The sequence below is a fragment of the Arvicola amphibius genome, chromosome 15, assembly GCF_903992535.2.
Source record: "Arvicola amphibius chromosome 15, mArvAmp1.2, whole genome shotgun sequence".
In the NCBI taxonomy this organism is placed as follows: Eukaryota; Metazoa; Chordata; class Mammalia; order Rodentia; family Cricetidae; genus Arvicola; species Arvicola amphibius.
In genome coordinates, this window is record NC_052061.1 from 32,933,142 (window position 1) to 32,954,110 (window position 20,969).

Genomic DNA, 20,969 nt, shown 5'->3' on the forward strand with positions numbered 1-20,969 from the left:
TTCTAGCTTGCTTGCTCTGGCTCTCGTGGTGGTCCTGCACGTTTGGTGTCTGCCATCCGAAGCCGGTCAAGTGCAGTCTCAAGTTTTACTACAATTTCCTCCTGCTGCTTCTCATCTTCTTCCAACTGCAGTTCTGCCACAGGAAGCTGAAAGGCCTGGCTTAGGTAGGTACTCAGCGTCTGCTTGTCCAGGCTAGGATCAATGTTCATCAGGGCCACACGCATCTTCAGGAGGCTCACCTCATCCGATCTGTCCCACAAGGAAAGAAAGACGGGTTTATAGGTCTGAGCTCTCTGTACCCTGACTCTGAGGTGCCCATTCTTCTGTCAGGTTTGAGTAGTTTGTTGCACAGGGAGACTCAGGCACCTGAGATGCTATCTGATAGGGCTTGTCCCACCTATAGGACTTGCCAATGGCTGAACGGAACTTCGGGGCCCAGGATCACTCACTGATCTAGGCCCAGATCCTGCTTCAGTTCTTGTAAGTATGCATCCTTTTCATTGTCATACTGTTCCCACAGCTTCTGCACAAATGGCTCACTCTGGCCCTCCTCATCCTATGGGTGGGGTATGGGAAAAGGCAGGGTGAGGCCGTATTGACTGTAGTTTAAATAAGACTAAGGAAGGGACTGGCACATAGCCCCCACCCACCTCAGTAAACAATATCTGGTAATTGAGCACTTCTGTGCTGCTGATGTCTGGACTCCAGCCTGCTGCCTCCATTAGCTCCTGAATTTGCTCTTCCTTCTTGAGAGGAAAGGTATTCTTGAGGATGGTGCTATTGGGAGAGTAAGAATTCCAACAGGGCCTGATTGATGGAGGCTATCTACTCACCTTCCATCCTTCCTGGGCCATCCCCACTAGTATTTCCACAGGTTTTTTGTTTTTGAGAGTCTTTGAACACATAATCATCTTCCTGCCTTAGCCTCCCAAAATTTTTGCTGTTTTCATTTTCTTTTAAATTGGTTTTTTGAAAAAGGATATATTTCTATGTTAATCTGATTAGCCTGGAACTCACTCTGTAGATCAGGATGGCCTCTAAATTGCAGAAATACTCCAGCCTCTGCCTCCCAAGTGTTGGGATTAAAGGCGTGTGCTATGATGCTTGCCATGTTTTGAAACAGTTTTGTTCTAGGCCTAGAATGAAATGATTCTCCTGCTTTTATTTCTCAAGTTCTAGAATACGGGCATGTCCCACCACCCCTAGAGAGGACAGCAGGCTTTGAGGCTGTGGCCCTTCCTGGGAGGTGCCCCTTTTTCCTGCATACTTGAAAACCTGACCAGCTAAGAGAATGGACTAGAGTTTGGAGTTGCCTGGCTGGCCTCTTACCTCAGTTGCTCCATGGTTATTAACCCCTCGTTCTGAGTGTCGACATTTGTCATCTCCTTGAGCAGCTGGGACATTGTCTCCCTTTGGCTGATGTATACGCTTTCCTTCCTCTACAACAAGAGGAGCAGTTGCTACTGTGCTGCCATTCTGTGCCGGGACAAAAGCCCTTTTTATTTTGATGAAGGTAACAGGGCCTAGGCCAAAGCTCACCTTTCCTATCAAGACTGAATAGAAGTGACTCATGATCTCACTGGAGCGAAAGAGCTTGATGTTTTCAAAAATGGTATAAGCCCAGGCTATGGCATCATTGACCCCAAAGCGACGTTCCAGAAAATTGAAGAAGAAATCCGGGAATGACTCTTTCTGTAGAGTAAGAATACTTGGTCAGGGTGTCCCAGATTTGATTAGCCCCCACCTTGAGGGAACTCTTTAAAGGAGTCTGGATCTGAAGGCTACATAGAGGTCAGTCAGAGCTGACCTGCTCTTCTGCAAGCCGTTCCTTCCAGGCATCCTCAAGGAGATGTACCACCTCCTTCTTGCTTGGCTTCTTGTTCTCCACAGGGCCATCATACCGAAGGAAAGCAGGGATAGACTCCCCAAAGCCCTGAAAGGCAGGTGTTAATTCACAACTGGACCTCTCTGTTGCCTTGTGTCTAAACAGGAAAGAGCCCCAGATAGTTCCCCCAGAATCTTAAGTAACCTCTGGCTCAGGGACTCCCTACCAGGCCAGGGAAGAAGTCTTTCTCCCGGAGCAGAGCGTTGCCAATCTCCTCCAGCAGCACGTCCACCAGCTGGTCGCTGTTCTTTCCTTCAGCCAGTATCAGCCAGCGCTCTGAACCCCCTGAGATGACACCTGCAGGTGGGGAGAGGAGGCTAGAACCCAGCCCATGTCCTGCAGCAGGCCCTGGTGCCTCGGCAACCATCATTACTTTCGCATTTGGTCCAGTCAGGTCGAGGTGTGGAGGTGCGCTGGATCTCCTGCAGCTCAAAGTGGAACTGGTCCCGCTCCTTCAGCGTGCTCATGTGCAGCTGCAGCAGTAACTCGTGTTCCTTCCGGACCTCTTCATAGTCCGCTCGCAGGCTTTCCAGCTGTAGGCGAGGGGATTGATGGTCCTAGCTACCCACCTGTCTGACCACACCCTACCATGTCAAACCCTACCTGCCCACCCCACCAGCACCTGCTCCTGAAGATCCGTGTTGGTCTTCTCCAGCATTTCAAAGTCTCTCCTGGGCACCACGTCTCCAAAGTTGGCTTTCATGGTGTTGAGTTCCATCTGGGTGCGGGTCAGGTCTTGTCGGGTCATCTTCAGTGCCAGTGTTAGCTTCACAGGATCCTCTCCCCAAACACCTGCCAGGGTCCCACCAGTCTGTCACCCTGGCTCTGGGCCTTGTACCCAGGATTGGGTTAAATATTGCTTAGGGCATGCCCTCTGTTTGAATAGAGTGGCCTCCATAGGCCCATATGTTTGAATACTTGATCCCAACTTGGCGGAACCGTTTGAGAAAGATTGAGAGGTACGGCCTTGTTGGAGGAAATGTGTCACTGGGGGCAGCTTTGAGGTTTCAAAAGACTCCTTGTCATTCTCACTGTGTTATCTGCTTCCTGCATGTGGATCTGTATATGAACTCAAGTGCTGCTCCAGTGCCATGCCTGCCTGCTTACTGCCAATGCTCCCTGCCGTGATGATAGACTAATATTCCTTTGGAACTCTAAGTCCCAAAGAAATCCTTCTAGCTGAGTGGTGGGAGCTCACGCCTTTAAGCACTTGGAAGGCAGAGGCAGCCAGATCTGAGTTTGAGGCCAGACTGGTCTACAGAGTCCAGGATGGCCAGGGCTACAAAGAAAAACCTTGCCTCAAACAAAGAAAAGAAAAAGAAGGCTGGACGGTGGTGGTACACGCCTTTAATACCAGCACTTGGGAGGCAGAGGCAGGCAGATCTCTGTGAGTTCGAGGCCAGCCTGGTCTACAAGAGCTAGTTCCAGGACAGACACCAAAAAGCAACAGAGAAACCCTGTCTCAAAAATAAAAAGAAAAAAAAGCAAAATCCTTCCTTCTATAAGTTGCCTTGGTCACTGCTTTATCACAGCAGTAACTAGTATACCTCCTTCTCTGCTTGGGATTCTTTGGGAGTTAAGTAGAGAAGCCCAGGACCTGTGGTGCCAGGCTTCAATTGCCCACAATCTCTGCTTCTAGCAGTGTTAAAGATTCCTACTTTATTCTGTGATTTTTTTTCAGTCTAATTTAAAAGATCCACAGCCAACTGGGTGGTGGTGGCCAGTGTTTAATCTCAGAACTCAGGAGGCAGAAACAGGCAAATCTGTGTTTGAGACCAGTTTGATCTACTGAGCGAGTTCCAGGGCATGTTCAAAAAGGTACAGAGGAGCCGGGCGGCGGTGGCGCACGCCTTTAATCCCAGCACTCGGGAGGCAGAGGCAGGCGGATCTCTGTGAGTTCGAGACCAGCCTGGTCTACAAGAGCTAGTTCCAGGACAGGCTCCAAAGCTACAGAGAAACCCTGTCTCGAAAAACCAAAAAAAAAAAAAAAAAAAAAAAAAGGCTGGAGAGATGGCTCAGAGGTTAAGAGCACTGCCTGCTCTTCCAAAGGTCCTGAGTTCAATTCCCAGCAACCACATGGTGGCTCACAACCATCTGTAATGGGGTCTGGTGCCCTCTTCTGGCCTGCATGCATTCACACAGACAGAATATTGTATACAGAATAAATAAATATTAAAAAAAAACTAAAAAAAGATCCACAGCCTCAGGTAGCAGCCCAGGCAGGCCTCTCCTACTGTCAATGGACACAGGATAATAAGATATTAGGAATGTAAATGGTGACAGACTTCAGTGCTTCAGATGAGGCACCGGCGTGGATTACCTGGAGACTGGGCTAGTGACATGTCTTCTCGTTGGTATCGCAGCTCATTCAGGTTCCCAATGAGAATCTTGCGGGCATCTCGCTCAGTAAGGTAGCGAAGGTACTCCTCAGCCAAGCTCTTCCTCAGTTTAGCCACCTGGGGGTGGGGTGGGGCGGGGGTATATGACAGTACTCAGTTAGCTTAGAGCCCTTATTGGCAGCTCATCACGACAGGGTGTGGCTACTGCTTGGCAGTCTCCTGACCATGCCTGAGAACTGAGCAAGATGCCAATGCTTCAACCCGTGGAGAGTTTGCTGGTACTTAGAGGCACACTGGAGTCTGCTGAGCACTGCAGCAGGGCACAGTGAAGATAGTAGGGTGCTCGGGGATGGTGATGGCTCCTCCATCCAGGCAGAAGCATAGATGGGGTTAGGGATCACATCATCAGCACCCCCAGGCTACAGGTAGAGCAGGAACTTGGGGAGTCAGCATTACCACCTCCATTCACCTCACTCTGCAATGAGATCTTCTCCTCGTTCTTTTTATCAATGAGTTTTAGTAAATTCATCTTCTCTTTCTTGAGCTGGGAGATTTCGTACCTCTCCTCAGCCCTCATGGCCAGGATCCGCTCACTGCAGTCCTCATTCATAGTGACAATCTTGGCCTTCAGGGGTTCCAGGGCCCGAATTTTCTCCCTTTGGTGGGCTAAGCAAAGACAGGCAGGTGTGGCAGCACACACCTGTAATCGCAGCACACAGGAGGCAGAGGCAGGAGGATCTCTGAGTTTAGGCTAGCCTGGTCTACAAATTGAGCTCCAGGACAACCAAGTATACAGAGAGACCCTGTCTCAAAAAAACAAATACATAAGACAGGTAGAAAAGCCCTTTGGGGGACAGAATAAACATCCAGGGAGTCATAGATCCTAAGCTGTATGTGTGGGGTTTGCCTGCATGTGTGTCTGTGAAAACTGTGTGTGCCTGGTGCCTGCAGAGACCAGAAGAGGAGGTCAGATCCTCTGGGAATGGAGTTACAGATCATTGTTAACTAACACGTGGGTGCTGAAGCTTGAACCCATGTCCTCTGGAAGGACGGCTACTGCTGTCCTCTTAACTGCTGATCTCTCCAGTGTCTCCACACACTTGTTTTTTTTTAAAAATCTTTATTATTTATTTATTTATTTATTTATTTATTTATTTATTTATTTATTATGTATACAATGTTCTGTCTGTGTGTATGTCTGCAGGCCAGAAGAGAGCACCAGACCTCATTACAGATGGTTGTGAGCTACCATGTGGTTGAACTCAGGACCTTTGGAAGAGCAGTCAGTGCTCTTAACCTCTAAGCCATCTCTCCAGCCCCACACACTTGTTTTTAAAGGAGGGCAGGGGATGGGGATAGACAGCCATGGTAGAATGCTTGCTTATTATGTGTGAGACACTAGGTTCAATCTCCAGTCATGCAAACGAAAAAAATAAATCAGGGGCTGAGTCATGTTGAGGGTCAGGATGTCTCCGTGGAGAGGCTCGGGAACATGGGTTCTGTAGCTATAATCTGCTTCGCACTGTCTGAGCAGACGAGGGAGCCTTTCCAGAAGGACATACTCTCCTAGGACCCCTTCTGTTTACCACAGATGCCCCGCCATCCCTCTAAAGAGTAGAAAAGATTGAGGCATACAAAAAGTGACCTGAAAGATCAGTTATTAGTAGAGAATCCGAAAATCAGAATAGGATACTCAATTTATTCCAGCTGGGGCCCAGGATGGAGCTGCAGTCTTACCCAGCATCACCTCATACGCATTCTTGATGGAGGACAGCAATGGCTTGTATGTCTTGAAATCCTCTATGAAGAACTCAAAGATCTCCCTGTAAGGCTGGCATAAAAAAGGAACTTATCATTTCCGGGCCCATAACCCCCACACTCAGCGGGCTCAAAACTGTTTCCGTATGAGTAACCTATATCTGGCCAGGCACCATCCAAGTCTTAATACCATGGAGCTGGAGAGGAGGGACAGGGACAGGTATAGAGGCCTTGTCTGAGGCTTGGCAACCCATCACCGTGGGTCAAATATGCCATTCTGCCCAAGATGACTCTTTGGCTGCCCAGTCAGCTTCTTGCCAACCAGATCCCGTATCCATTAGCCTCTCACTACCCTCTCTATGTCAAGGACCTGTGGGGACAGGGTGTTGAAGATTCTAGCTTGATGTTCTGAACTCAGAGTGGAAGAGCATAGTCTCCTTTCCAACTTAGATGCAGAACGACTACATGTGGTGTATGTGTGTATGCCCAAAGCCTGGCACATGGTCCGCACTCTCTAATATGTACCAGAGTCTGGACTACATCTAGACTGGCCATTCTCTCTCTCTGTTTCTGGGCTTCTGGATGTTGCCATCAGGCCAGAGGCTCTGTCATAGTCCATTCCTCTTTCCAAAGAGGAATAGTTGGAAGACAGAGGGCCCATTTCCCCTGTGAAGGTCTGAGTTACTCAGTTCTGACGCATGAGTTTCTCTTCACCCTTGCATGTTTGGTCTGTGGCTCTGACCTGCAGTCTCAGCTCTTGTGCAGAATCCGTGCCCAGGTCCAGCAGGAGGAGCTCCTTGCGCAGGTAGTTCTCCAGTTGCTCCAGGTACCTGGGCTTGGAAGTGCCCAGGGGCTGCTGCTGCCAGCTACTGCAGAGGATGGTGGGCTAAGATGTCACTAGCACCCCATGGATCCTTGTAGTCTTGGTCTGGGGCCGCAACCTCCACTAAGCTATATGTCCTGAACCAATAACTGATCTAGACTAGTCCATCCCCCATCAGGCTGGCCCTGGCTTACTTGGCTCGCTTCCGGCAGTCTTCGGAACAGGGCTTTCGTTTATGAAGAATCGTCTGGCCAGTCATGTATGTTGGCCATGGGGATAGGTGGCCGCCCATGGATAACTGCAAGGGCTTAAGGAAGGGACAGCTAAGGTTACTATGGCAACATTATTCCTCCTTCCCTTTTTGGTATTGTTGAGGACAAGACAGAACTACCTCACATTTTAAGTATAGACTACTACACAGCTCCTTTTCCAATCTGCATCCCTCCACCCACATCACACACACTACACACACACACACACACACACACACACACACTACACACACACACCACACATACGCCACACACACACACTACACACACACACCACACATACGCCACACACACACACACTACACACACACCACACACACACACACACACACACACTTTTGCTATACAGCCCATGCTAGCCTTATACTTGATACCTTCACAGGTCTGGGTCAGCATACTCAGCTATACAAACATCTTTAATGTGGTCCATAATTAGGATTGTGGTCTTTTGGTTACAGACAGTTAGGATTAAATCTTAAATCTTCCTTATTAGTAGTGTGACCATAGGCTTAACTGCTCTGAACTTCAGTCTTTTCATTTGCAAAGTAGAGATAATAGGAGTGGCCACCCCAATGCACTGAGGCAAGAATGCCTTGAGAAAATATAGCGCGTAGCTTATACACTGCAGTGCCTGCGGAACCCAGGAGATGTGAGTTACCCTCTCCTGGAGGCAAGTCAGCGAGCACTGAATGCCTGTACTGCAACAAACGAGAACCCTGAAGAGCCCCAGTCCCTGCCTTTGGGTGATGGAGGAGGGACATCTGTCATGTGTTACTTTCATTGCTTAATAAAGAAACTGCCTTGGCCCTTTGATAGGACAGAAAATTAGGAAGGCGGAGTAAACAGAACTGGGAGAAAGAAAGCAGAGTCAGGCAGACACCTCAGGCAGTTGCCATGCTTCTCCTATGCAAGACGGACAGTGGCTAGAATCTTCCTGGTAAGCCACCACTTTATGGTGTTACACAGATTATTAGAAATGGGTTAATCAAGTTGTGAGAGTTAGCCAATAAGAGGCTAGAGCTAATGGGCCAAGCAGTGTTTAAAAGAATACAGTTTCCATGTAATTATTTCGGGTAAAGCTAGCCGGGTGGCGGGAAGAAGCCCGCCTCTCCCATCACTACATTTGTGCATAGTGTAGCTAAAGAGACAGGAGAGGGTAAGTCTAGATGGACAAGACAAATAGAACTACAGAGATGTATCAAATGGAGCCTGGAAGGAGATTGGGTTGTGTCCCTTGGGGGAGGGGGAAACAGGTGAGGGTCCTCTGGTGAACTGGACTTCATTTGAACCAGTAGAAGATGCATGTGGTAGGAACATGGGTTTATCTCTTCAAATCTGTTTATGAAACATGGCATAGAAAAATATGATAATCTGATCCAGTCAATCCTATTTTAGGATTTTATAAATTTGGTCCTTTATCTGTGTTCTGGTGGAAACTCCACCCCAGCCCTGGCATACCCAAAGTGTCTGGAATGTTCTGGTGGAAGTACCACCTAACTCCCCTCCCCCATCTCTCTCTCCCCAAATCCTGCTTCATCTCAGAAAGTCCACCAAGCATGGCTTCTCCCCCAGAGACCTTTCCACAGGGTATTTAAACTGCCCCCCAGAAAACAGATGCATGGTTTTTTGGTCTCTCTTCCCTATTTCCTCTCAGGAGGTCAGAAAATCATCTGGGAATGTTTTACCCATTAAACCTGGGCTTTTTCTAATTTGGTCTGATTTGGATTGCTGTGTCGGTGGAGAGGTTTATTGGGGTGCAGAAACTTTTCAATTTGTTTTCAGCCTTTTGGAATCCATAGTATATGTCAATAACTGCTGGGTTCTAGACACATGAGGAAAGCTGGGTACATGGAAGAAGGGTAGCAAGTGTGGAATATTAGTTTAAGAAGTGTGCCTGTAGCACTAGCCCCAGACTGGAAGAGTCAGAGAGGGAGAAGGAAAGGGAGAGGGGGAAGGGGAGGGGGAGGGGAGGGAGAGGGGAAAGGAAGGGGGAGAGGGACTTTGGTGGCAGCTCTGCCTCTGGCCCAGAATTATCAGAGAGACCGGAAGCTGGGCAGCAGTCCCAGCCCTGGCGTGGAAGAATCAGAGAGAGAGAGGGAGTGCTGCATGCACCCCCCCCCCCACTAGGGCCTGGAAGTGTCAGAGAAGGGGCTGGGCGGTGTCCTGGAAGCATTGACAGCAGCAGCTTCCAGAAACCCTTTGGGAAAGAACACCTGTGTCCCAACAAGCATCCAATGCCATCCTCTGTAGGAGATGCCCTATTGCATCAGAGACCATCTCGGAGCCACAGAGCCGCCTGCACATAGAGGAGTGATCCTGACCCTACCCGCATCTGAAGAATTGCCTCAGGCCCAACTGTACCTGGAGGAACAATCACTTGAGGCTCTGCCCTGCCTGCTCCTGGAGGAACGATCAATGGAGCCACAGTCACCAATTGTACCAATTAGAGGAAGAGGGACCTCCTGAAGCATAGGCTCCACCTGCACTGTTTGGAGGAAGAGATGGGCAGACAACAGTGCAAGAGTACACTCAACAAAAACAGTGCAAGAGTACACTCAACAACATAAACAGTGCAAGAGTACACTCAACAACATAAACAGTGCAAGAGTACACTCAACAAAAACAGTGCAAGAGTACACTCAACAACATAAACAGTGCAAGAGTACACTCAACAAAAACAGTGCAAGAGTACACTCAACAACATAAACAGTGCAAGAGTACACTCAACAACATAAACAGTGCAAGAGTACACTCAACAACATAAACAGTGCAAGAGTACACTCAACAAAAACAGTGCAAGAGTACACTCAACAACATAAACAGTGCAAGAGTACACTCAACAACATAAAGAGCAACACAGCACCACCAGAACCTAGTAGCTCTACAACAGGAAGACTGAGCATCCCAACACAGATGAAGCAGAAGAGAATAACCTTAAAAATAACTTTATGAAGTTAATTGAAGCCTTTAAAGAGGAAATAAAAAATTACCTTAAAGAAATGGAGGAAAAGACAAACAAAAGATTTTTTAAAAAAATCAGCAAATCCCTTAAGGAAAACCAAGAAAAAAGCAATCAAACAGGTGAAGGAAATGGTTCAAGACTTAAAAACTCAAATAGATGCAATAAAGTAAACAAACTTGGCTGGAGAGATGGCTCAGCCATTAAAGGCTAGGCTCACAACCAAAAATGTAAGAGTTCGGTTCCCAGCACCCACAGCTGTCTCTCCAGCCAAAAAAAAAAAAAAAAAAAAAAAAAGAAAAAGAAAAAGAAAAGAAAAGAAAAAAAAAGAAAAGAAAACAAACTAAGGGAATTCTGAAAATGGAAAATCTGGGCAAATGATTAGGAACTACAGATACAAGCATAAACAACAGAATGCAAGAGATGGAAGAGAGAATCTCAGGCATTGAAGATATGATAAAGGAAATAGATTCAAAGAAAACAAATTCTTAACACAAAACATCTAGGAAATCTGGGACATCAGGAAAAGACTGAACCTACAAATAATAGGGATAGAAGAAGGAAGGAGAAGAAACCCAGCTCAAAGGGACAGAAAATATATTCAACAAAATCACAGAAGAAAACTTTCCCAGCCGGGTGATGGTGGTACACACCTTTAATCCCAGCACTCAGGAAGCAGAGGCAGGCAGATATCTGTGAATTCAAGGCCAGCCTGATCTACAAGAGCTAGTTCCAGGACAGGCTCCACAACTACTGAGAGAAACCCTGTTTCAAAAAAAAAAAAAAAAAAAAACAAAAAAAAGAAAGAAAAAGAAAAAAGAAAACTTTCCCATTCTAAAGGAAGATATGCCTATGAAAGTACAAAAGTAGAAGAATGTTACAGAACACCAAATAGACTAGACCCCCAAAAAAAGTCCCCTCACCACATAATAATCAAAACACTAAACATACAGCATAAAGAAAAAAATATTAAGAGCTGCAAAGGAAAAAGGCCAAGTAACATATAAAGGCAGACCTATCAGAATTATACCTGACTTCTCAATGGAAACAATGAAAGCCAAAAGGTCCTGCCCAGCCAAGCGTTTTGTTGTTGTTATTGTTTGGTTGGTTGGTTGCACAGACGCTGAGAGCAAAAGTCAATAAATGGGACCTCCTGAAGCTGAGAAACTTCTGTAAGGCAAATGACACAGTAACTAAGACAAAAAAAAAAACCCACATCTGACAGAGGGCTGATCTCCAAACTATAAAAAGAACTCAAGAAACTAGACAACAAATTACCAAATAATCCAATTAAAATATGGGGTGGAGAGCTAAACAAAGAATTCTCAACAGAAGAAAATGCCAAAAGACATTTAAGGAATTGCTCAATATACTTAATCATCTGGGAAATCCAAATCAATATGATTCTGAACATCTGTCAGAATGGCTAAGATCAAAAACACTGAGGACGGCTTATGTTGGAGAGGATGTGGAGTCAGGAGAACACTCCTCTACTGCCAGTGGGAGTGCAAACCTGCACAGCTACCACAGGACCCAACCATGATAAGCTTAATAGGAACAAAGGGACCCAGCCATGATAAGCTTAAAGAAGGCCTGAGTCTCAGTAGTTTGCCTCCTGAGGCAATACCTGGTTGCAGGAAGAACCACAAATGGAGGGAGATTACCCAGGTACTACCCAAGAACAGACTATCCAAAGGAAATTCCTAACGTTCCAACTCTTGTAGATAGGATCATCTTCCAGCACACATTCACCAGGACACCCCTAGACAAATGTCAACCAACCAGGGGAGCTGAACCTTAGAAATCCCTCACCCCCCTCTTTACTACTATAAAAACCCAACTCTAACTGAGCTCCGTGTTCTCCGATTAGTCTAATACGTTGGAGATGCTGAGAGACCAAGTTTGCAGACTTGTATAAAATAAAGGTTCTTTGCTTTTACATACGGGACTTGGTCTCCCTGTTAGTTTTGGGGGAGGGGACTTCGTAGATTTGGGCATAACACCATAACCATATTGGAAACCAATATGGCAGTTTCTCAGAAAATTGGGAATCAATCTACCTCATGACCCAGCGATATCACTCTTCAGAATATACCCAAAGGATACTCAATCATACCACAAGGACACTTGCTCAACAATATTCAAAGCAGCATTATTTGTAATAACTGGAACCTGGAAACAACCTAGATGCTCGTCAACCGAAGAATGGATAAAGAAAGTGTGGTACATTTATACAATGGAGTATTACTCAGTGATAAAAAACAATGACATCATGAATTTGAAGGCAAATGAATGGAACTAGAAAAAAACCCTCCTGAGTGAGGTAACCCAGACTCAGAAAGACAAACATAGTATGTACTCACTCATAAGTGGATATTAGACATAAAGCAAAGGATAACCAGATTACAATCCACAGCTCCAGAGAAGCTACAACCTTCTTCCGGTAATTGCTGGAACCAGATGCAGAGATCCACAACCAAGCACTAGGCCAAAACCTGGGAATCCAGTCAAAGGGAGGGAGGAGGGAGTACATGAACAAGGAAGGTCAATATCATGATGAAGAAATCTATAGAAACAGCAGAATCAAGGTGGTGGAAACTCATGAATTCTTGACAGACAGCTGTGGAGCCTCCATATGACTGAACTAGGCCCTCCATATGTGGGAGACAGTTGTAAAGCTTGGGCTATCTGAGGGGCTCCTGGCAGTAGGACCAGGACCTATCCCTGGTACATGAACTAGGTTATTATAGCACATTCCCTATGAGGGGATGCCATGCTCAGACTTAACACAGATGGGAGGGGTTTGGTCCTGCCCCAACATAAGGTACCAAACTGTGTGGACTCCCCATGGGAGCCCTTACCTGTTGGGAGGAGAGATGGGGGAGAGGCAAGGGAAGGCAGAAGGAGGGGTGGGAGGGAGACCTTTGGTTGCAATGTAAAATGAAATTTAAAAAATTAATCAGGGCTGGAGAGATGGCTCAGAGGTTAAGAGCACTGCCTGCTCTTCCAAAGGTCCTGAGTTCAATTCCCAGCAACTACATGGTGGCTCACAACCATCTGTAATGAGGTCTAATAAAGAGCTGAATGGCCAATAGAGGCAGGAGAGAGAAATGGGTGGGGCTGTGGGGCAGAGAGAATAAATAGGAGGAAAACTCTAGGGGAGAGCTAGGAGTGGGAAGAGGAAGAGAGGAGGAGGGACGCTAGGGGCCAGCACGAAGTCACACAGCCAGTCATGGAGTAAGGAGGAAAAAAGGTATAAACAATAAAGAAAGGCAAAAGAGGGGCTGGAGAGATGGCTAGGCGGTTAAGAGCATGGCCTGCTCTTCCAAAGGTCCTGAGTTCAATTCCCAGCAACCACATGGTGGCTCACAACTATCTGTAATGAGGTCTGGTGCCCTCTTCTGGCCTGCAGGCAGACACACAGACAGAATATTGTATACAAAATAAATAAATAAATATTAAAAAAAAAGAAAGAAAGGCAAAAAACCCAGGGGCAAAACATGGTGAAAGGAAACAGGATAATTAATGTTAGAAAAGCTGGCTAGAAGCCAGGCTGTGGTGGTGCATGTCTTTAATCCCAGTATTTGGGAGGCAGGCGGATCTCTGTGAGTTTGAGGCCAGCCTGGTCTACAAGAGGTAGGTTCATAACAGGTTCCAAAGCTACAGAGAAACTTTGTCTTGAAAAAAACAAAACAAAACAGAAAATCTGGCTAGAAACAAGTCAAGCTAAGGCCCGGTATTCATAAGTAAGACTAAATCTCAGTGTATTTATTTGGGATCTGGGTAGCAGGCCTCCAAAGATTAAAAAAAAAAAAAAAGAAAAGAAAAGAAAAAGAAAACAAAACTCCAATACCTCCCCTCCCCCAGACAGGGTTTCTCTGTGTAGCTTTGGAAACTTGCTCTGTAGACCAGGCTGGCCTCGAACTCAAGAGATCTGCCTGCCTCTGCCTCCCGAGTGCTGAAATTAAAGGCGTGCGTCACCACCACTTGACTTCAGGAAAAAAAAAATTATTAACTAAAAGTAAGGAAAAACGTTTTGGCGGGGAGGGGTGGGATGTGGAAGTCATAAAAACATGACTTCTTCATGTGGTTGTTCACACCTGAAATGCTAGCTCTGGGGAGGCTCAAGCAGAACTATGAGCTGGTCGGCCAGTGTGGGCCATGGAGCCCGAGTCTGTCTCAACAGTGGACAAACTTTTTACACAGTTGGTGGGGGTGCCCTGTAGTCCAGCACTCACTGTCCCATGAGTTTGAGGCCATGGTGTCAGAGTCCCACAACAACAAAGTGTATGTGTGTGTGGTGGGGACCCCAGGAGACACCTGGGCCTCAATCTTGATGAGTCTGGAAAGTGTTTCAGATTTTCAAATGGACAGTAAACGAATTCTCTCCTTTTTCAGCTGAAGAATTGTAGGCCCCCCTTTGACTTGCAGAGGTGAATGAAAACTGGGCCTCCCTCCAGGGTTTTTAGCTGCTGCTGAAGGCTTCTGCCCAAGGGTTGTTGCTGGAACTCAGCTTTCCCGCCTCTTTGTTTCCCCCTGCAGGTCAAAACTGGAAGGTGCCCCATTTCCGGGTAATGACGGGAGAAACATCCCCCTCTAGTGGCCAAAGCCAGAATTGGACTGGAACGGGCCTTACCTAGCGGTTCTCAACCTGTGGGTCGCAACGCTCTCACTGGGGTCGCCAACGACCATAGGAAAACATAAAGATATACATTATGATTCAAAACAGTAGTAAATTTACAGTTATGAAGTAGCAATGAAAATAATGTTATGGTTGGGGGTCACCACGACATGAGGAACTGTAGTAAAAGGTGGCAGGATCAGAAAAGCTGAGAACCATGGCTTTACTGTGGCTGCACTTGTCTCTACAGGGTTCACATTGTCCTCTTTCCTTAGAGAGGGGCCTGGTCTTGGCAGTTCCCAGTTTCAAAGATTGTATGACCTGTGTATGCTTCCAAATCCTCCCCAAGGAACACATTCACACAGTGCCAATACACTGCCCACAGTGGTCCTTTGTCAACTAAAACAATAAATTTGCTCAAATATATGTATATGTGTGTATGTATAAATTTTTAAAACATTTTTTACTTCATATGTATGAGCGCTTTGCCTGTGTATAAACGCACCACATATGTGCTTGGAGTCTGCAAAGGTCAAACGAGAGTATCGGCTCTTCCAGAAAAGCAGTTACATTCATGAGCCACCATGTAAGTGTTCGGAACAGAGCCCAGGTTTCCTGCAAGAATAGCAAGTGCTCTTAACCACTAACACACCCACTCCAGCCCCACCAAATACGATATTTTTTTCCCTCTGAGATGTGAACAGTGGTTATTTCTTATCTGAACTACAATAATCCTGTGGTCCAACAGCAAAAGCTTCAAAGTGGGCGAGGTTATAGCTCAGGGGCAAACACTTGCACAGCAGCGTTCAGTCCACGGTGCTGAAGAAGGAAATTTGAAACAAACTAAAATACTTAGAAGGTAAGAAGGCAGTGTTCCCGTTGTGGGGAGGGGGCAAGGAGAGAGGGCTTTTTTGTTTTGTTTTGTTTTTTGTTTTTCGAGACAGAGTTTCTCTGTGTGGTAGTCCTGGCTGTCCTGGAGCTAGCTCTTGTAGACCAGGCTGGCCTCAAACTCACAGAGATCCGCCTGCCTCTGCCTCTGCCTCCCCAGTACTGGGATTAAAGGTGTGTGCCACCACTGCCTGGCTGAGAAAGGGGCTTTCTTATGTTTGTTTGTTTGTTTTTTCAAGACAGGTTTTTGTGTGTGTGTGTGTGTGTGTGTGTGTGTGTGTGTGTGTGTAGCCTGGGTTGTCCTGGAACTCTCTTTCTAGACCAGGATGGTCTCAAACTTGCAGAGATCTGTGCGCCACCACTGCCCATTAGAAAGGGCTTTGAGAGGGATCTGTCTAGTAGGCCAGGTTGACCTTGAACTCAAAAGCTTCCCTTTCCATTCTCCTGAGTGCTGGGATTGAAGTGTGTACCACCATACTTAGCTGACCACATTAATTTTTATACAATTTTTAAAAAAAGGGTCTTAAAGGGATTAAAGTGGTGGTGGCACACGCCTTTAATCTCAATACCCGGGACACAGAGGAAGGCTGATCTGAGTTCGAGGCCAGCCTGGTCTACAGATCAAGTTTCAGGATAAGCAAGAGCTACACAGAGAAACCCTGTCTCGAAAAACCAAAAACCAAACCCAACCAAAACAAATCAACTTGCAGCAATTTTCCTCGGCCTTTCAAGGGCTGAAGTTACAAGTGTGATTAAGTGTGCTTGGTCTATACAAAAATCTTAGTGAGGAGGAGTGAGGAACTTAGAACCAAAACACAGCAAAAAACACCCAGTGCTCTCTGCCTTCACAGCTTGTTCATAAGGAATCTAAGCCCTGTGCCAGACCTAGGACAATAAAGATAAAACGGCACCGCCACCGCACTAAAGGACCTTGGCAGGAGCTGGTCTCCACCACACCAGCATCGCGTCTGGTTCACGGCAGGCTTGTGAAGAAAAGTTGAGCTGCTGTTAAGGGAAGGGGCTAAGTCTTTTTACCCAGGGTTAGTCATGGCCAGCGTTTAGATAAGGGGGAGGAAGCAGTATGTCCTCCCCTCCTCCCGCAAAGCCTGGCAAGCCTGGCATCTGTGAGCCACACTCCTCTAAAAGAACTAGTGTGCTGTAAGCAGAAGACGGGTTGTAGCCGTGACAAGTATGCTTCCAAAAGACCATCACAAACCAGTGTTCTTCGTTTCTGAGAGAGCTTGCGTTTCTCAATGCCCTTGGTTTCTGAAGTCCCTCCTGAAGATCGAGTACGTGGTCTGCATGGAGAAGAAGCTGTGATAGGTGACAGAGCCTATAAAAGGGTCAAGATCCCCAACCGAGATCCACAGAGCATGGGCACTCCCCCCTCCACAAGGTTTCTCTATGTAACCCTGGCTGTCGGAAACTCGCTCTGTAGACCAGGCTGCCTCAAGCTCACAGAGATCCACGTTCCTAGGCCTTCTGAGCGCTGATACTGCCTGGCTCCCCCTTCCTTTTTAAACTATGTGTATGTGTGTGTATTTGTGTGAGTCTGAGCATGTGGAAGTATAGGCGCTGGCATGTCCAGAAGAGGGCATTGTTTAATGGTCGATAGCTTTGGGGTCCTGGCATCTGAGGTTTCAAAAGGACCAGCTTTGGGCAAATCATCTAACCTCCTTATGTCAAATTAATTGTCTCCTAAAGAAACAGATAATTCGGGGCTGGAGAATTGGCTCAGCAGTTAAGAGCATTGCCTGTTCTTCCAAAGGTCCTGAGTTCAATTCCCAGCAACTACATGGTGGCTCAACAACCATCTGTAATGAGGTCTGGTGCCCTCTTCTGGCCTGCAGGAATACATGGAGGCAGAATATTGTATACATAATAAATAAATAAATATTTTTAAAAATCTTTAAAAAAAAGTCGGGCTGTGGTGGCACACACCTTTAAAAAAAAGAAACATAATTCTTACTCTGTTTCTCATAGGTTTGTAAAGTTTAAATATGAGTGAGATATACCTTAGTGACAGAATATCTGTGAGATTCAGGTTCAATCTCCAATACTGGGTTTTGTTTTGTTTTCAAGACAAGCTTTCTCTGTGTATCCCTGAATGTCCTGGAACTTGTTCTGTAGAGCAAGCTGGCCTCGAACTCAGTGATGTCAGACTGCTTCTGCCTCCCAAGTGCTGGGATGAAAAGCATGTGCCACCACCTCTGGCTTGTTGCTGTTAAAAGATGCGTATCGTAGAGCAGCAAGATACAATGCAACAACTTTATCTGCTTATTGGGTTAAATTAACACCTTTCTCTCAAGATCAGTCACTATGCCAAATTCTGTTTTTAAAAATGTATTCATTTATTTACTTATTTTTGAGATGGTTCTTGATATGTATCCTGGGTCACGATAGAGATCAGGCTGGCCTGGTAGTGATCTTCCTCCCTTTGTTTCCTGAGTCCTGGGATTACTAGCATAAACCATTGTGCCTGGCTTTTTTCCCCCTTTTTTCTTTCTTTCTTTCTTTTTTGTTTTTTTGAGACAGGGTTTTTCTGTATAGCTTTGGACCCTGTCCTGAAACTCACTCTGTAGACCAGGCTGGGCTCTAACTCACAGAGATCTACCTGCCTCTGTCTCCAGAGTGCTGGAATTAAAGGCATGTGACACCACTGCCCGGCTTTTATCTTTCATTTTTGAGATAAGGTCATACGATGTATTTCAGTATGCGCTTGAACTTGTGAGCCTCCTGCCTCAGTCTCCTGAGTCATAGAATCACAGGCATACACTAAATGCCTGGTCAAAATTCTGTTTTGATTTTTTTGAGACAGGCTTTTTCTGTGTAGCCTTGGCTCTCCTGAAACTTGCTCTGTCGACCTGGCTGGTTTCAAATTCATAGAGGTCTGCCTGCCTCTGCCTCCTGAAAAATTCTGCTCTTGATCATACTGTAACCACCATGAAAGGGAAAATAATTAGGAAAACTATGTAAATCTCTAGAAATCAGGAGAAACTTCCGATTGGAAATGTTCAGTTGGTGATAGTTTGGACATAAAAACTAGATTTAACCAAAATGAAAACCAAGCACACCCAGTAGAGAAACAACCAAAATAGATGCTCATTATTTTATTTATTTTTAATTTCTAAGTACTTTTCTTATTTAAAATTTGTTTGGGGGAGAACCGTCCCTGCAGCTCCCTCCAGCCTCTAATTTTTTAAATTTCCTCCCTCCCTCCCTCCCTCCCTCCCTCCGTCCCTCCCTTCCTCTCTCCTCTCTTTGCATGCACACAAGCCACAATACACAGGGGAGATCAGAGGACAACTTGTTGGGATGAGTGTTCTCTTTCCACCACAAGGGACTTGGGATCAGACTCGGATTATCAGGCGATCCTTGATGAGTTATCTCCCAGGCTCTCCCCTTCTTATTTTCCAAGACAGATTTACCTGTGTAACCCTAGCTTTCCTGGAACTCACGCTGTAGATTAGGCTGGCCTCAAACTCAGAGCTTCATCTGCCTCTGCCTCCTGAAATCAGGGCCTAAAGGTGTGCACCACCACTGTCCAGGTAGGCTCCCATCTTTTTAGAAATGATTTACACCCACCCTCAAGGAGGAGTGGAAAATATTTACATTTCTATCTCAATGGTGGTGAAAACTCAGTTATTTAACTGACTGAAGGGAATGGTTCCTCAAGAGTTTCTCTTGGTATTGAGTGACTTCCACAGACACTCCACTAAAGTACCATGTAGGGATATGCGAACAAGAGGAGCAAAACTCATGGGAGAAGAACCATTCCGTGAGGAAATAGAAAACTCAAATGTCTCTTTTCTCAGGTTCTGCTTATGTTCTGCATGCTAAGCTATGATCCATCCATCGTGTAGGGCCTCAAAAGGTCCGGAGGAGAAACCCACACTGTGTCTCTATAAGGGAGACAGTGTGTCACTACATATAGCTGGAAGAAGAGAATGGTGAATAAATATTTCATATTGCCACCAAATAAGCTCACAGAAATTATATTGTGCTTCCTTCCTGTGGAATGAAGATCCTGAGTCTGTTTCATATTCTTTGTGCTGCTGGGGGATCCAGGACCTGGCACATTCTAGCTGCAGCCCCAGTCTTATTACATATTTTTTTATAGATAATAAGTTTTCTAGGGGCTGGAGAGATGGCTCAGAGGTTAAGAGCACTGCCTGCTCTTCCAAAGGTTCTGAGTTCAATTCCCAGCAACCACATGGTGGCTCATAACCATCTGTAATGAGGTCTGGTGCCCTCTTCTGGCCAGCAGGCATACACACAGACAGAATATTGTATACATAATAAATAAATAAATATTTTAAAAAATAAGTTTTCTAGATTATGTTTTGTGGGAAAACAGCTCTCTTTTTCAACCTGCTGCCTCTTTCTTGTAGACTATTTTTTTTCTTTTTTTTGCGAGACAGGGTTTCTCTGTGTAGCTTTAGAGCCTGTCCTGGAACTTGCTCTGTAGACCAGGCTGGCCTCAAACTCACAGAGATCTGCCTGCTTCTGCATTCCCAGCGCTTGAATTACAGGTGTGAGCCACCACTCCCTGCCTTTGTAACCTTTTTCTATCAAGACAGTAGACCCTGAAAGATTAGAGTTGAGATGATCCTCCAATACTGGGAATGAGCACAAGGTGGGAAAATAATATTCATTAGACACTGAATGCTTCTTATATACAAGATTATATACAAGAGTTGTGAGAAGACACTTCATTTTTTTGTTGTTGTTTTGGTTTGGTTTTTGGTTTTTCGAGACAGGGTTTCTCTACGTAGTAGTAGTAGCCCTGGCTGTCCTGGAATTCACTCTGTAGACCAGGCTGGTCTCGAACTCACAGAGATCCGCATGCCTCTGCCTCCTGAGTCCTGGGATTAAAGGCGTGCGCCACCGCCGCCCGGCTTTAAGACGCTTCTTTTCAATCTTTAGCTAAGATCACGTATCTAACGATAAAGTACGCCTGCACTTTTGGCAGCACGTAACGTTCCTATTGGAGTCAGTCCCAATTCTATTACAACTGTTTCTGTATCACTGACTCTGTCGCTGGAGCCCTAGCCCAAAGAACAGAGACCAACTGAAGGTGCAGCGGTCTGGATCAGTGTCATTTCCCACTCTGGAAGTACTCAAGTCCTCCCCGCCCTCGGCCCTGCCAGGTGCTACCTCGGCTTGGAGAAACTGTAGTAGCGAGTCTCGAGGTTGGCCATGACTTTGGAGCAGAGGCAAACTAGCTCCGTTGCAGTAGTGTACAGTCCGTTGCCATGGGGACCTGCCCCCAGCGGCCTCCGCGGTGAGGGCGGGGTCACGGACGTGACACGCCTCTAGCCCCCCAAGAGCACTCTGGAGAAAGGCCAAGAAGTAAAGGAAAGTTCGGACCTAGAGACAGGATGTTCTGAGAACCAATAAGTGCAATAAATCTGATATCAGATA

The 20,969-nt window shown here is 46.1% G+C and overlaps 1 protein-coding gene across 1 annotated transcript; it reads right to left on the minus strand.

The window, feature by feature from the left end:
• Window positions 1-2: 2 nt before the first annotated feature.
• Tsnaxip1 (translin associated factor X interacting protein 1) lies at window positions 3-20,774 on the minus strand. The gene is made up of 16 exons (XM_038313170.1): window positions 20,703-20,774; window positions 16,762-16,843; window positions 7,000-7,112; window positions 6,725-6,851; window positions 5,962-6,055; window positions 4,694-4,890; window positions 4,206-4,341; window positions 2,508-2,677; window positions 2,259-2,418; window positions 2,052-2,182; window positions 1,808-1,933; window positions 1,540-1,692; window positions 1,330-1,439; window positions 651-777; window positions 450-556; window positions 3-249 (listed from the first exon to the last, which is right to left on the minus strand). The coding sequence occupies exons 1-16, from the start codon at window positions 20,744-20,746 to the stop codon at window positions 3-5; spliced, it is 2,124 nt and encodes a 707-aa protein (XP_038169098.1). The 5' UTR covers window positions 20,747-20,774.
• Between the last annotated feature and the right edge of the window lie 195 nt (window positions 20,775-20,969).